Source organism: Pocillopora verrucosa, chromosome 14, assembly GCF_036669915.1.
Source record: "Pocillopora verrucosa isolate sample1 chromosome 14, ASM3666991v2, whole genome shotgun sequence".
NCBI lineage: Eukaryota > Metazoa > Cnidaria > Anthozoa > Scleractinia > Pocilloporidae > Pocillopora > Pocillopora verrucosa.
The window spans coordinates 19287978-19304799 of NC_089325.1; the positions used below are offsets into that span (position 1 = coordinate 19287978).

Consider the following 16822-nt stretch of genomic DNA (forward strand, 5'->3'; position numbering starts at 1 on the left):
TTAACGTAAAAATCCAATGAAATAGGATGCTAAAGGTGTGCAAGATACTAACATAGTAATCCAATGAAAAAGACTCTGATAAGTGTGCGAGATACTGAAGTAAAATTCATTATTCAAAATAATAATGATAACAATAAAAACAGAGAAACTTAATATGAATTTTAACGCATAGAAATATATCCTCCAGTGAATGTCAACCATCACAGGCACTGAAATTTAACCGTTGACCGTCAAATTGGAAAACAAATAAACTTTCAACTGTCGAAGCTATATCCCCGTGCAGACCACCGAGAGCCTCGGTGTAAGGCGACCAGTAGGTTGAGTAGGCTGTGATAAGGACACTATCAAGAAATTTCAGAAAAGTTGCCCGCCAGCTAAAAGTATCAGCTGTTGTAACTTGATGTTTTTTTTTCACTACAAAGTCATTTAGCTTCATGTCGAAGTCGTTTCGCCACAAATCAAAAGTTGCTTGGCTACAAATCAAAGTTATTTTACACCAAGACTTACTTTGTATTACTTCCACCCTCGTTACCGTATGACTCCGTATGTTTTGATTGGAGTCGTGTAGAGGGACTGAAAGTCCTGTAGGAGTCAACTGTGTACGGTGGCGCTACAGTTTTACCATTTGTTAATACTGTCACCCTCCTCATTGTACATGACTCTGTTGATTCTGATAGTGAAGTATTTTAATTTGTTCCGATGAGAAAGTGTTTCAGCGATTTTTCCATTCAATGACCTTTAAAGTTTTAAGTAGAGTTATGAAGCTGTTTTTCTGATGAGAAGTTCACTTCATACCGAGCTTTGTAGACTTTATAGAGTTTTTTCTTAAAAGATGGTTGCATCACTTCACAATGCAAGGATTGGTAAAAAACTTTTAAAAACTTATCAAATAAAGTGGTTCATGGAATCAAAGGCCTCAGAGAAATTAATTGCAAAAATCCTAACCCAACCTCAGGTGTTAACTCATTTCAGGTGACTTGTCTCTTGCACATTTTTTAGCAACCCAAAGAAATCACAATGTGACCTTCATACCTGCATAGCTCCAGAGCAGAGCAGGGCACTAAGCATGCCTACATCATCTTGCCAGTAGGATGTTAAAATATGGTAACTAACATTGTAACTCACCCCAGAGAACTTTAATACCAAGGATAATAATAATTATTAAAATGCATTCATTGTATAGTCAATATTTAAGCAATTGAAAACCCCACATTTCAAACATAGTTACTCTATTTTTTGGGGCCACCCGCAAGCCAACTTCATGTCGGATACTGAAAGGAAACTTGAGAAATCACTGTGTTGGCTACTATTGGGTGTGATTTACCTAATGATGAAAATTCACTTTTTCTGATCATGGTATGAAGTTAAGCAAAAATCAGTGAAAGCATTAAGTTCCTGTAAGTACTCGTCAGTATGTTCTCTGTAATGATTAACATGTTCTGAGCTGTTCCAGCATTTGGATGTAACGTGAATGCCCTTGTGTCTCCTTGCTTGAATATAGGAATCAATGTCCTGGTATGGAGCAAACTTGTCTGTCTTTGAGTACAAAATCAACTGTGGGCATAGAAGTGGAGATTCTATCATACCTGACATGAAACGTTTCACAGTGCCATTTAAGTAGATAACAGGAGGAATAAAGACAGTCATGCTGTACCATAATGCTGCTTTCATGATTGGATTTTTGATCATGTCAGTAACACTCTCTCTTGTGGCTTGCAAACTTTTAATGTCTGGATTAATGGGACAGCTATCAAAGATTGTCCCAACAACTGGTACTGCCCGATAGTATGCTGTAGTTGGATATGAGAGGACTTCCATAATATGAAAAAACAAAGCACAGCCACCATTGCTGAATGCATAGAGGAACACAGGCCTCTTTTGACAGTTAAGGTCAACCAAAAGATCCAAAATGTAAAGACCAATTGTTTTAACCTTGGTTCCTGGTCTAAGAAATGTGTTGACTGGTTTTGCTGGAACACAGATGGTGTCAAAGGACTTGTCTTCAAATATCTTGCTGTACTTTTTAAGATGTTTTCCTCTGGAGCTATTCCATCCAAGGATTACTGTAACTGGAGTATCTTGGGCTGATGCTGTTGTTTTCGTTATTACTGCTCCAAACTTACCAGAAGATAAATTTGGGGATCCACAGGATTGCACTCCACGCACTTTGTTTTCACTGACACCAGCCAGATGGTTCAGTACTCCTCTAGCCTTGGAGAAGGTCCCATAACTGAAAATTCTTTGTCCGATCAACTCTAAAATGTTAACACAATAAGTTTTAGTTCGGTAATAACTACACAAAACCATACGATAACAGACAATGGAACAGTAGCTTTGATCACACAATTTCCTTCAGAATATTTTCAAAATGTGTATCAATTGTTCCTCTAATGCTTAAATCAATATTGTTTGTCCAAGGAGAGGGAATTTGATTTGAGTATACTCATTTTTCATGGCTTAGGATGGGAATTTTCACCAAAGGCTCTTCCAAAAAGTCAGCTGCCCACAAATGCCACAGGGGTCCTCCCCTTTAGGATGACAATTTCCCGATTTGATTACATTTATTTACACCTATTTCAGTTATATAACTTTCACTTCATGAACAAAAAATGCCTAAGAAATGCGAAAGAAAGGGAGGAGTGGCCAAAGCTTTTGAGTTGACCATTGCCACAATAGAATTAGTGAGGATTATAAGTGTATGGTGTAATCACCAGTATTGACAGTCAGTCAACTAGTTGGGTGCGTCTATTTGGAAATATAGTCAAATATGACTCCCTACTCTGTGTGCTACGGCACAGCAAAATTGAATCTTTTTTGTGATTTTGACAGCATCAATATCACGCCAGCAACACGACACTTTTTTCCAAAAAAAATTATTGATCTTCTAAGTCTAGCATATTGATAAAACTGGAAGACCAATTATAAAGGAAAAATACGACCTCTCGCGCAAGCTTACGAATTTTTAATGCTTACTTTAGGGTTCATAATCATCATGGCTGTGAACAATACTTACATCTAAACGCTATTCACAAGAAGGTTATATTTGATCGAAACTTCCATTATATATTAACCTTGTTAACAAAATTTTATTACATCCTAGTATGTATTTCAAAAAGTGCTTACCCCGACCAAAAGCCTCAAACCTCGAGGTGAATTTCATCTCAAAGTTACGAAAGTTCGTCTGTTGTTGCTTCAATTAGTCAGTAGTTTAAGCATGCGCGGTCGAAGTTTCGCCTTGAGCTGGTATCTTTCTCAGTTACCTTAGTAACTGATGGAGCACAGCCGGAACATGACAATGTAATATAGCACAAGATTTGTGTTATCACTCTGTCTAGCCTTTTATGAGTAAACATGTGATGGATACGGGCGAAGCTAATTCTTCTGGAAAAGTAAAATGGACTTTAAACAACTCTGATCTTCCAAAGAAGGATGCTAGGCCAAAATATTCGCGTATTTCGGAGCACTTTCGGCACGTTGCACCGGGTGCTTTACAGTGTTCAATGTTTTGCGGCGGAAAACAGTGCAAGTATGAAAACCCTGCCAAGTTTAGAAGCGAAGAAATGGCGATTCAAGGACTCTATTCCTCGTGGTAAGCTTTAACTGTTACTAGTTAAGCTGAAAGAGTGAAGATCTATTTTTTTGGTGAAGTATGGGATCGCTGAGAACAACTTGTAGACTAATAACGACTTGTTACAGGCACCGTGAGTATGCTTATAGCTGTGAGGAAATATAGTTGAGAGTGCAGTTAGGGTCTAAATATGTAAATGGGTATATTTCTGTTATAAAAAGGTCTTTACATTCAAGGCAAGATAGTATCTTCTCATGAAATATTTATCGATTTGAATTTATGGTAATCGTCAAGATGAGTAATTTTCTATTGGACGGTGGAAAATAATCTATGCAGCTCTAGAATTCTCAAGTGTCATAAGTCATTGATTTCGTCATCAGCCCCTCCAAGTGGTCGACCTTTGATATTCTGAGGCAGATCTAAATGTACAGGGCTTTCTTTGACTCAAAGGCACGATATTTTCTGCGGATGTCTTTTCTCATCACTCAAAGTCTTCCAAGGATGTTCATAATTTCCAAAGATACCCCCTGGAGTTGTACAAAGAATAAACAAACGAAATCACACATAGGATAATTTGGAATTATCAACTCTCAGTTGACAGTTTCGAAGCTGATTTTTGAGCATTATTCGTCAGAGCAATCACACATAGATTGACTCAGTTGTGAAGCATATGGAGGCCCTGAAAACTGGCCTTGTAATGGGGTAATTTTGTGTTATCAACTGCATTTATAGAGTAAATTGGCCACTGTAAAGAGTTAAAAAGCTGGCGTTTTTAGTGTTAACCCTTCCTTAGCTCTCTCATGAAGGGCTAACACTCAAAACGTCAGCATTTAAATTCTCTACAGTGGCCAATTTATGTTATCAACTCAGTTGATAATGCTAAATTACCTTGTTATACTCTCCTACCAATGCAGCACCAAAGTTTCTTTTGAAACTAACCCCCTTTATTCATTTGGTCTTGTAATGGTTTGGATCTTTGCTTCTGGCTCTGGCAATAATTTTTGTCATAATTTGTTAGTAAGGGTCATGGTTACATGACTGTTTAGAGTTAATGGTTATGTTGCATGTGAATACAGTCTCTACTCTGAACTAGCTTACAACAATTTTCTAATTGCAACATACAAATGAGATTACTGTAGAGTAATCCTAATTTAGCCCAAAGTATATAAATTTTACTTAGAAATCATGTACCCTTAATTTTCAATTTTATGCAGAAGAAATTTAATTCCACTGATACCCTTTTCTTCCATTGTTGTTCTCACAGTGATTTATTTTGTATGCTATTTGTCATACTCTTTTACAGGGTAACTCCAGACATTTTAGCCACTGCTCGTCCATCTACTGAAGTTATGAGGACATATGCTGTCATCGAACAGTTTTCCAGGTACAGCATATATATTTAACTTTTGCAAATATCACAGCACATGTACATGTACAATGCAACTATACAAATATTTATGGTTTCATGGAAATGGAAATGTAAAGTTTAAAATAGGTAAATTTGTTTTAAGAAAAGTGAAGGGCAAATTTACATTTTTTAAAATAAACTTGTATTAAACGTCTAATTTGTTTAATTGAAATTAAAATAATTTTTGTGGTTCTCCTTTTTTATTATGAACTATTTGGTTACAGCAGAATCCCCATAGCAATACCAACCGACTAGACTGAAAAAATTAATGGAAAATTGTTAATGTGACTCTGATGGAGATTTTCACTCAGTTCACACAATTTGATTTCCTTTCCATGGTAGTATTCCTATCTGTTTTGTATATGATGAGAGACATTTTCTATACAAGTGTGTATTGACAGTTTCGTAGTAGGTGCACTTTATCATTTGATTTGTATGCTTTCTCCAAAAAGGATGGGAATTAAATCATTGATAAACCTTCAGCATCCAGGAGAACATGTCAGTTGTGGCTTTGGTATTGATCCTGTTAGTGGCTTTTCTTATGATCCAGAAGACTTCATGAAAGATGACAGTATGTACTGCTCCCACTTATTCAGTTAATGAATCCTGTTTTCTCTTGACACATTCCTGTAGTGTCACTATTTTAGCTTTGAAAATAACAAGGCGTTAAAATACAAATCTCAGACGCCCTTTTTCAGTAAAGTATGTGCCGATCACATTGTAATAACCAAGAAGAAACGTGATGATTAAAATTCTTTTGTATATAATTAAACTTATTTTGTTAAACCTCTCAGTGTGAAAGAATAGGCAACCATTCTATTTAGTAGTAAATTAAATTATATATCTGAAATCAGTGTTTACTAAGCTTTAAGTAAAGGTATACTTTTACAGTGATAGTGCACATAATTTTCTTGCTATCTCAGTTTAAATGAAAACACTAATTTTCCTTCTGTGATACCTTAAGTTGTAGAGAAAATGATCCAATGAAACCCATGGTATCATTGCAATATTGAAATGTGTGAATGTAGTTCATTGATGGAAAACTCACCTATTTCTAAGTGATAAGCACCCTAAGCCTACAGTCTCACAAAAAAAACATGTTTTTGAAATATGTTAATTCTTCATAATGAAGCATTAAAACCAAGGAACAGAAACTAAGAACCATGTTTTTCTACGGAGGCAAGCATCATAAATAAATAAGCAAAGGTGGAACACTTTACAAAAGTCTAAAAACATCAAGGGGACTTTGTCACCTTACATGTATACCCACTCTGTGAAATATTCTCTCAAATTTCCTATGGCTATTATTCTGAAAGGTTTTAATTAGATAGAGCTTTTAATCCATACATGTATATAGTGATTTGATTCTGAAATGTAAGAAATTAACCTTTGTTGTGTTAAGAATAATTATGTAAATGTATTTGATAAACACAACAGAGCTTGGCTTGCACCCAGGTTGCATCAGTGGTAGTGTATTTCATTGTACAGCAGTCTGGTAAAACTTTTACAGTGCCTTTTCACTTTGTCTGATTGAACTACTCATTTTATTTATTATTCTGATGTGACTTTGGAACTCTGTGAAAAGTAGTTTGTGATGCTGTTTGCTGATGCTGCTAAGTTTGGCAGACAATTATAACATATTTTTATGTTGTGGTCACTAACACCAAAAGTTGAGGTGCAGTGACACTTAATGCATACATTGATGTGATTTAACTCATGAAAACTTATTGAGATGACAGATAAATTAACACCTCAAATTTTAGAATAGTTAATTATGATTTTTTTATTTGAAATAGCTAATAATTATTAACATTGGCTGATTTATTATTTTCCTTATGGCTCTCATTTTGAAAACAAGTTTTCTTCTACAATTTTGGATGGTGAGTGTTGTCTTTTATACTTTATTGATAACTAGTCCACATGTAATTAAAAAATATACAAGCTAAATGTACCTTGTGCAACAGGTGTTGCCTAGAGACATGTGAGGTAAGCATGAGGGGCAAGACATGTAGACCATTGTTCACACTTTCTGGCATTTATTTGTAAAGACAGCTATCCAATTTGGTTGTAACATCATTTGGTCATCACATGGTCACATTTGGTTTTTGTTTATTGGACCAAGCTCTCTGAGGAGCCCTCCATCTAGCCCAAATATGTTAGAAATATGAATGCAAAACAAGGGAAAAATATCTGCTAACTGTTATTTCTTGCCAGCATACTTTAAATGTTTTTGGTTAGCCAGAAGAACGGGCATTTTCTCCATTGTGATACTGGGGTGGCCATGAGTTATTTTGGCTATTTTAGTTCCACAGCTTTTTGACTGATTTTTACAACCCTAAACTCAGAGCCAGATCAGAGGTTTTGAACAAGCCTGCAAACATTTTGCAAATTTGTGAGAAAGCCTATGATTAGGAAATAACATCAAAATCATAAAAGAACTATAAACAGTTTTCAACACTTTGAATGGGAAAGACTGATGTTGGTGGTGGCTGGAGACCAAAGAGCAAGGGAAATGTTGTGCATTCTGTACATCCTCATCTTTCACCTTCTCCTAGCACTTGCCTCACTTTGGCCTCCACTCACTTGAAAAGTGCAGCCAAAAAAAATGGCCTTGATCCTCTTAACCCAGTATTTCAGTAAATCTTTTAAAAAAATTCTTGTTGGCTGCTGAAAACAGTTTTATACTTTTTAGGATTACCTTTTGCTCAACCCTTACATTTTGTATCAGTTATTACACTTTGTGACATGATGCCCCTCTGTTTTGTGGGTACAGATTTACTGGAGTCACCTAATCATTGTTCATTTACAGGAATGACTATGGTGTTCGATCACTTGAGTCTATTTTGGACATGGTGAAGGTTATGTCATTTGCTCTTAAGGAAGGAAAGGTGGGCTATTCACCTCAGAACCTTAACTTAATACCAATACAAGTTAATACCTTACTTCACGCATCCATTTACACCTCAGATTCTCTTAAGCTTTTTGTTACACCACTGTGAACATTCAAGTGGCAAACTATAAAAAAAGCTCACTATGTCACTACAACAGTTTGTTATACTACAATCTAATATCATTGATATTCTTGCAATGCATGACCAAAATTGTGTTCAAAAATAATTCTGATTAAAACAAACTGTAGAAAACTCAGTGTTGGTTTTGGAATGGTTCACAAGTGGTTGGTGTCCTTTCTATACTTTACTGGTTAGCTTACCAAAAAGGGTTGTGCAAATTGTGTGCTTTGACACAGAGCTTCTACACTCTTTCTTTGAGATAAAACAGCTGTCTGTCGATTTTAAGAAGTTTCAAATAACATTTCGAACAATTATCACATCATTTCAAAGAAAATGGATTGCATATTATTTGAGCAAAGTCTTGTTTTTGTAGGATAGTTTTTATGTTTCCTGTGACCACTGAAAGAAACAAAAAAAGTTGCATAATTATTTAATTAGGTAAAAAAAATAGGCTTAGATACCATATGTTTAATGTACTGTGTGATCAAAAGAGGAATCTCCCATCTTTAAGCCTATTTATCATGGTTTCATACTGAAAGATACATGTACCTGTATATATGGGTATTTCAGTTAAGCCTTGTTCATGTAAAATTGTGCACTAGGAGTAGATGCCAGTTGTAACAATCACAACTTAGCAGCAAGTTGTTGTAGTACCATTGCTTTGAAATGTTAAGTAATCCAAGTTTTGAGGCCTCTTGTCCTTAGTTACACTTGTAAAAGACATGAGGTATTTGTAAATAATCTTCTCCAAATTTGATTGATTGTGGTTGGATTTTTTTTCTCTTTTTTTATTTGAAATTTCAGGTTGCAATTCATTGTCATGCTGGACTGGGTTGGTAACATACCTTTAGACTGTTTCTTAAAGATGTACATTCTGATTTTAATCATATAGTGAGAATATAGATAGATAAAATAATGGATACAGTACATGCATTTTGAGTTACATGTTAGAGGATGCCAGTGTTTAAAAGATGCAACCTTAACTATAGAACTTAAGAATTTTAGAGCCTTAGAACTTTTCTGTATCCAGTCAAAAACTGAAAATTTCACCAAAACTGCTTGCTTATGAGACAGAACCTACTGTTAGAGAAAAATGTTTTTAATTACGTTTTATTAAATGAAAGCTCCATAAGTGAGTGAGAGGGATAGCCAACACATTTTTTCTTCAACAGAATGAAAATTGTGAAGAATGTCTTTTTGTAGAGGCCAAACACAAATTTTACCAAGGCAAACTTTTTTCCTTGAAACAAGGGACATGTGTACTGCACATCGAAACAAAGAGAACCAAATATTTAAACAAAGCAACGTGGAAATCCTTATATTGCTGAAATATATTGCACTCTTAACAAATGGACTTGATATTCCCCCCCCCCCCCCCATTGTAAAACCTCTGACCAGAGGTTTAAGGAAGTAAGGAAATTTTTGGGATCAATATCATAAGGTCAATTGACATATACAAGAGAAAGGTTTAGGTGTAATGAGGTAACTCTATTAATATTTCTACAGGCAGAACAGGAGTACTCATTGCTTGCTACCTTGTATATTCTGATAGAATTGAGGCAGAGGAGGTGTGTTATTATTGATAGAGGAGTGTGGAGCCATGCTCACCCACAGAAAGAACTAAAGTATTTAGATGTTTTCCCATTAATTCTAAGCTGAAATTCAAGTACTAAAAGTGACCATTTAGATGTTTTTTTTATTCAGCTCAGCTCAACTTTCTATAAATAAAATTCATATACATGTAGGCCTATTTCTCTGACATACATCATTGATACTAAGACAAATTATTATAAATATTATTCATGGGTGACCACTTTCAATGGCAATTTTCCAGTTGTTGACATTTAAAATACGACCATACTGTAGAAATACATGCTTTAGAGTCACTGAGATCAGTGGTAGAGGAGCCTCAGACAAACCAGTAGGTTTCATCAAGATATAAGTTGATAACTAAAGATTTTTTTTAAAGTGCCTTTAATAGCGTTTCAAGAACGTATGTAAATATCGTTACTATCACTATGATTTGACAAGGTAAAATTATTCATTTTTGTAGACGGTGTGATTAAGCTGGAGAGTAAAAACAGGAAAATATGAAATAATAGGGGAAATGCTTAGAGTTAAATGGAGTGAAAGTGGTAGCATTTTGATATTAGCCTTAAATCAATTTCCTTTTTCTGTAGGCAATTCACAAAGTACGGTCAAACAGGTAAAATACATTAAATTTGATATTTGATAGCGAGTCGTGGGTTCTGATTGGCTACGCGAGCGATTGCCCGCTTTGATGCAAGGGAAAAATTATGTGGAGCGGAATTAGAAAGTTCGTAATTTTTGGACAATTTCGTCAATGGAGTCGCAAAAAAACGACAAAAGACGGTCAAAACAAAGAAAACATAAACGATTTTTAGGAGTTATTGTGCTAAAAGAACCGGAAAATAAAAAAATTCAAAAACAAAGTGATATGAAAAGGTTTTATTTCACGGAAAACGAGACGAGAAATTAGTGCCACTCCCGATTAAGGACTTAATTTTTTTTTTGTGGGAAATTTTTAGAAAACGTTCACTAGACTTATTAAGTCAACTTATTTTTCAATATGTCAAATGAAAAACGGGTATGCGCCCATCAAAGTTGGCCTTTTTCCGCTGCGCTCGAAAACAAACCAGTCATTCTTGATTTTTATGAAGCAAAATTTGGTTCTTCATATATCATATATTGACCAGGTTTATTTAGTGAAGATGACTGGATATTAGCCTCGAATTTTTCCTGGTCCATAAAAAAAAGAACCAGGCGAATATCCAGCCACGCTTTGTCAATAACACATATAGGGTTATTTTCTTTCTAGCAGTTACCATAATTGATTATAACATGACATAGGTTATTTTTTGAGTTGTTGTTAAATTTTCTAAGAAGCATCATTTATCACTAATTTCATCACAAGTGGTTGAGTGAAGTTCAAATGAGACCCAGATGAAGTTTTGCCGTCCCTACAAACAGAGCTTCCTCTTTCCGCGATGTTATCTTATAAATTTCATGCTATACCTATCATGTAGACCCAAAGCTGTGCAGACACGAGGCCAGATACAGTGTGTTATTGATTTCACGAACTTCCTAAACCATCTTTGGGTGGTCTTTCCATGTTGGTACGTTAACTCAAAATAATTATAAATTTGGTTTGATCTGAAGAGTGCATGGCACTTTTTGTTCAACAGTGTAGTAACGTAAGGTGTGCAGTGGAGATTATTAATGGATTTGAAATACAGCACTCCTTATTTCTTGCTAGAACGGAAGTGTACTAAGCAACATCTGCTTTCCTCTTTTACCCGGCCTTCCTTTGTTTAGGAGGCTCAAAACGCTTTCCTTATTGGTTATGGTGGTTATTGTTGTAATTGTTATCGTTTATTTGACCATAATCATGATGTTCATCATCGTTGTTGTTGTTTTTGTTGCTTAAATTCATTTCATTGTTACGATTCCACTTTTTGCAAAGTTTTTTTTCCCTTGAAGAATGAGAGTCACTAGAAACAATCAGAAACAAAATGGGGCTGTAAGTACTCTCAGGGAACAAATGAACAAGCTTTTTATCGTCAATCCGCGTCAAAATATGTTGCAAATAAATAGCACAAGGTAAAATTAAACCACCTCAGGAGGACTCCCAGTGTAAATATGGTTGCTCGTAATTTTTTCTTCCAGTGCTCCCAGTGCAAAGCCATTTACATTACAACAATACCTCAAACGTCAGAGACTGGTTTTGCATGGTGAGGAGGATAGAGTCCTTAAACATGTTCCAAAGGTTAGAAATGTACACGTAAGGCTTCTCAACTCACAAACATATTACCTCTAAGCATTAGGAATGTTGCAAAACTTGAGTCAGTCGGTACACTAGACTAGCCAATAAGCATTTTCTTCCTGATTTGGAGCCATTTACTTTGAACGTTCCTTGAAATTGGTGGGCTAGCTAAACTCAGTTTGTAGTTAAACGTTGTCTAGGGGAATTAAAACTCTTCGAGTTTATATTCTTCTGATCAAGGCTAATTACACTGAAATAAAGGTTGATGTTTCATTGGTAAGCTTTTAGTATTTTACCTTGTTTTTTTTTTTTATTTACGGATATTTAAACCCATTCTATTGTTGGACCTCATTAAAATTTTAATACAATTAGAGCAATCACACAAATAGCAAAATGTAGTTATTTGTATATATTTTATTTTTTTGCAAGGTGGTGTACATTTGCTGCAGGCGACTGCTAGAATTGGCAGGGGTTAAAAAAGAAGACGCTCCCCTAACCTGGAAATTCTCACAGGACGCTAAAGCCGTTTCTTCTCAAGTGGATGATAGTTTCACCACTAGGGACCTTGACAGAGAGACCATTGAAGGTTCACTTTCTAGTGATGTAGCTGACTCATTGAGGCATAACCCTTACGTAGATTCCAGTCTTCCTTTATTTGAGGGTTCTTGCATCTATCGTGCAGAGAGTTGTGATGCATTTGTAGATGATACTTTTAGTAACGGCGAAGGAAAAACGTTGAGACATTCAGATGTAACAAACCCGAGTAGACGTGGTTCAGAACTAACTGTAGTTCTTCCAGGTGAAGGAAGACCCAATCGTGTGCAATTAGAGCCACTAAATGTGCCAAAAAGACAAAAAAACAAGAAAGGAAAACGAATAAGGCCCAGTCAAAGCCTCGAAGCCACCGATAACGATAGAGGTGGACCAGAAGTCAACAGTGATCGTAATTCATTGAAGGAAAGTGCGACGCCTATATCAGAAACAGACAGAATACAAGTGGCAAAGTCTATGGCATCTAGTGCCTGTGTTGATAGTACTGTTCATAGTCGAACAGAGAGAATTAAGGTACATAAATCCATATTTATTAAGGTTACCTGCAATTAGGATTATAGTCATAGTGACGGAGTTACGTCTGCTAAAAAAGCATCGTTGAAATAATGAAGTGTTGGAGAAATGATGTACCTCCGAAATCTGTGTGAGAAGCTGAGAAGTAACGCGATTGAAATTTGTCCCATTGACCATTCGTCGGAATGCATCTTTAAACTATCACTCCACAGTTCTAAGGGGAAACATACATTTTTGGGGGTTTGTAATGTGTCACTACAACTTTACCTGCACAAAAAAATTTACGGGGTAAGACTTCTTCGCTGAAGGATTTTGAAAGCGATCCTTTTTTTTAAAGTAGTAGTAATTTTGAAACAAGATAGAAATTACAGATACATCATTAAATTCAAAGAAATGATCGTAGTGAACGAGAATAAGAACGCGTTTCGCGGGAGTTATTTCCCGCAGTGTTCCTCAAGGTGAATAATAAAAATTGCCTCGTTATAATTTTTTATGAAATAATTCAAATAGTGCGTGCGCTCTGATTGGCCATAAAACCATTTTACATGAGCGTATGTAAACACGGTTTTCGTTCCTCTTTCATTAGTTATTTTATAAAAGAAATGTAAAATGGTTTACGTGTTTACATAGCCTGATGTAAACACTTAGGAGGTTGGGAGAACCACTCGATAAGCTGGAAACCACTCCGCTTCGCGTCGTGGTTTCCTACGCTTATCTCGTGTTCTCCCAACCTCCCGCGTGTTTACATCAGGCTATGTAAACACGGAAACCATTTTACATTTCTTCATTGTTATTCTCTTATCAAAGAATTACTCCAGTCTCCCTAAAGTTTGCAACAGACAATGATGAAGCCAATTCATATCTAGAAATCTATTGGTTGTCTTAAGTAAAGGAAAAGGGGACATTTACGACAACACGACGAGCTGATAGGTGTTATAATTATTATTTAGAAATCTCATCATTACTGTTATTACTATTAATATGATTATTACTATGTACACTATCATTATTGCTGTTATCATCATCATTATCACTGATATCATCATTAATAGAAACAACTACAGTGGAAAACATGCGCTACGGGATTCCTGTTAGTGATACATTAATATTTCTTGACTTTCTAATGTAGAGGAAACTTAACAGCTTCGATTGTTGGGAAGAAGTTCTTACTGAAAGTGATCCGTGGGTTCTAACTCGTCTTTTATGGGCCTGGTTAGGTAGTTTGGTGGTGAGTATTTCTACGAATCCTTGTTTATCCCATAAAGTCTTGTTTAAAAAGCGCAATGTTAAATTATGGTCCGTTGTGATCAGCCAGTTGAATTGGTATCTATTGAATAAAAAAAAAATGTTTTTATCTATTAAAGGGGTCATATGTTTTAATTTTCTTTGTTATAGCAATGTATGTCACTTACCCAGTATTTTCTTACAGGAACCAGTCCTGGGCGAGAAAGAGGTGTCACTACTGGAACAATATGATGATCCCATAGGAGTAGTGAAGAAACTTGACCGAGTAAGAGAAAAGTCATCAGGCCTCATTTACTTTGACTCCCGCATGTTCCATTTTGACAGACGTAAAAGAGATTTTTGTTCTAAAAACCATAATTGACCATTTATTTCCACGAACGCCAACGAAAAGTGTACATAAAAGTTAACTACTCACCGCCTTTCAAGATACCAAAGAGCAATCTAACTTTCGAAAATTGTTCATACACAAGACTCGCTTCAATTCAGGGACGGTTAACGCAACAACAAAAAACCTTACTCTGAGTTCGGAATGCCCTGTGATGTAGTCCCAAATTATCAACTAGATTCCAGGGAATGGTAGCAAGAAGAGTTCACTTCCTTTTGTCACAGTTACATTAACAGGTCCCCAAGGAAGAATCAGCAGTGTAGCCTCCTTAGTAGAACCTTGAATACAATAAAAGGCAATCTTCTAGAGGTTAAGAGAATCTGCAAATACGGAGTCAAGAGGCCTGCTGAGCGGTTTTTGTTGGCATTGCTAGTTTTTAGCACTTTTAGTGATGTTCTTGTTTTCTTGTGTTATTATTATTGTATGCTTTGTTTCTTTTTTAGGGTACAAGAGACACTTTAGAATGCCTCGTTACTACCATGTGTAAGGTAGGATGAAAAGTTACCAAAGGTTACCCCCAATGGTTATTAACAGTGCTCTTATCATGGATCATAACTAGAACCTGTCAAAAAAACACAGAGCATTTTCCCTAAAAGCACTCGTAACCGGAAAACTGCTGTTCGGTAACTCAGGTTATCATTTGTGAATACAATTTACTTATCGAGATAAAGTAATCTGTAAATTGAAAAAAAAGAAAAAAGAAATTGAGGAGGTAGGAGCACGTAAAATATGGGCATCTGTGCAATTTTTCGCGTTCCAGCACTAGCTGCAAGGCTTAATACACTGATGAGATCAACTACATGTCTCAACATCTGTTAAAAACAGAAAAAAAATTATGAAAAAAAATGATGATAACCAAAGATGAAAAATAGGCTTGCTCTGTTCCCAAAAGATTAATTGTGAGTCAACTGAAGCAATCTGCTAACAAAGAGGAGAAACCTTGTCCTAGGCAACAATTAAGAACTCCGCATTCCTATTTTTTTGCTGTTGTCCTTTTTTTCTTTTTTAATTTTTTCGTAATATTTCGAATTATACCTACAGTTGTGAAGAACAGTGGCGTTTCTAACGTAGAAGAACAGATCTGTATCGAGGGAAAAACCCCCGAGTGAAAATCTACCTAGCAATTTATTACTGTTTTATGTTGGCGACGTGGGCTTACCTTTAAATTTTTTATCCGTGCTACTGTGGTGCTTAGCTGATTAATGTTCGATTATAATGTGTTAAATTTTGATGAAAGAATAGCTGAGGAAATAGTGCTCCACCTAATTTAGTATAAAACTTTAGATTACGTATTTGTCCTACTATAATCTGCTTGCAGTCGATTGGATGCTTGTATTCCTATTAGTAGTGTTACATGGAGTGTAAGACGGTAAAATTTAAGTCAATTAGAGATTCACGTGATCTCTGTTTAACACGAACAATTCAAATTGTATTTCTCCAGTTGCAGCCGTTACCAAATGAACTTGGTGATCGTGTCCTACGTAACATAGCCATGATTCTTACCCACAACAAGGAGTTGTCCTTAACATCAGCAAGTGCTTACATGTCTAAAGTTCAAGAACATGCTGAGGCAGAATCGTCTCCTAATCAAGGTGCAAACGAGTTACAGAGGCTTGATGTTTCTTCAGAATCTGAGATACGTTCAAGATCATGCAGAGTGCTTTTTTTCCTAAGACATGTGGTGAATACTCTGCAAAGCCTTTAAAGGGGATAATATTATAATGACAGAAACTTAGTCACTATTTATTAAATCATTTACCGCGTCGTGCGGAATGATCTTTCGAAAGAAGGAAAACTGAAAATTTAACTTCGCTAGAATAGAGTAACACCTAAGAGATGAGGATAAACTCGAGAGATGCGAGGATGGGTTGGAATGGCTTAGATCTAAACAGATTGAAAACGTCTTATTTGAAAACCTTAAGGTAAGAAGCACAAACCTTGACGTAGCTTCTTTACCGACATAGGGGACAAAGGTATCGTTCGCCTCTCTCATATTTCATAAGTTTAATTGCCGTGATGAATGCTACCTAAAAAAATACCCTGTACATCGAGATCTGTCATTAAGGCTCTGGATCCGTAAGAGTACAAGAATTATTGTGAACCAAAGTGATACGTGTAATGATTCAGAGCTTCCTGGTTAGTGTGGGGTATCGCGTGGTTAAATTCGACTTCCCGGTACGCGTTCGCAGTTACCTCACGCGATGTGTTCTTTTAAAATTCTTAATCGAACCTCTGCCAGCGCCCAGCATCGATATTTGTCAGTCTCTTAAAACCAATAAAGTTAAACTGCAAACTTTTGCATTGGAATGATGTTTTCCTAGATTTCATTTGCCTCCATCGTAAACGGACAATTTTC

General features: G+C 35.9%; 2 protein-coding genes across 3 annotated transcripts; one reads left to right on the top strand and one right to left on the bottom strand.

Annotated features, from left to right (window-relative positions):
* Window positions 1-668: 668 nt before the first annotated feature.
* Window positions 669-3207, bottom strand: LOC131793330 (transmembrane protein 53-like). The gene is made up of 2 exons (XM_059110736.2): window positions 3124-3207; window positions 669-2255 (listed from the first exon to the last, which is right to left on the bottom strand). The coding sequence occupies exons 1-2, from the start codon at window positions 3158-3160 to the stop codon at window positions 1339-1341; spliced, it is 954 nt and encodes a 317-aa protein (XP_058966719.1). The 5' UTR covers window positions 3161-3207; the 3' UTR covers window positions 669-1338.
* On the top strand, window positions 3098-16773 carry LOC131793327 (protein tyrosine phosphatase domain-containing protein 1-like). 2 transcript variants are annotated; one of them, XM_059110730.2, is made up of 15 exons: window positions 3098-3589; window positions 4872-4952; window positions 5429-5547; window positions 6835-6856; window positions 7786-7864; window positions 8792-8819; window positions 9494-9555; window positions 10168-10193; window positions 11035-11124; window positions 11675-11774; window positions 12201-12836; window positions 13966-14064; window positions 14266-14346; window positions 14910-14954; window positions 15908-16773. In XM_059110730.2, the coding sequence occupies exons 1-15, from the start codon at window positions 3342-3344 to the stop codon at window positions 16169-16171; spliced, it is 1980 nt and encodes a 659-aa protein (XP_058966713.1). In that variant the 5' UTR covers window positions 3098-3341; the 3' UTR covers window positions 16172-16773. The 2 variants fall into 2 exon arrangements, with proteins under 2 accessions (XP_058966713.1, XP_058966715.1); XM_059110732.2 differs by having other exon boundaries at window positions 3583-3701.
* The last annotated feature ends 49 nt before the right edge of the window (window positions 16774-16822 follow it).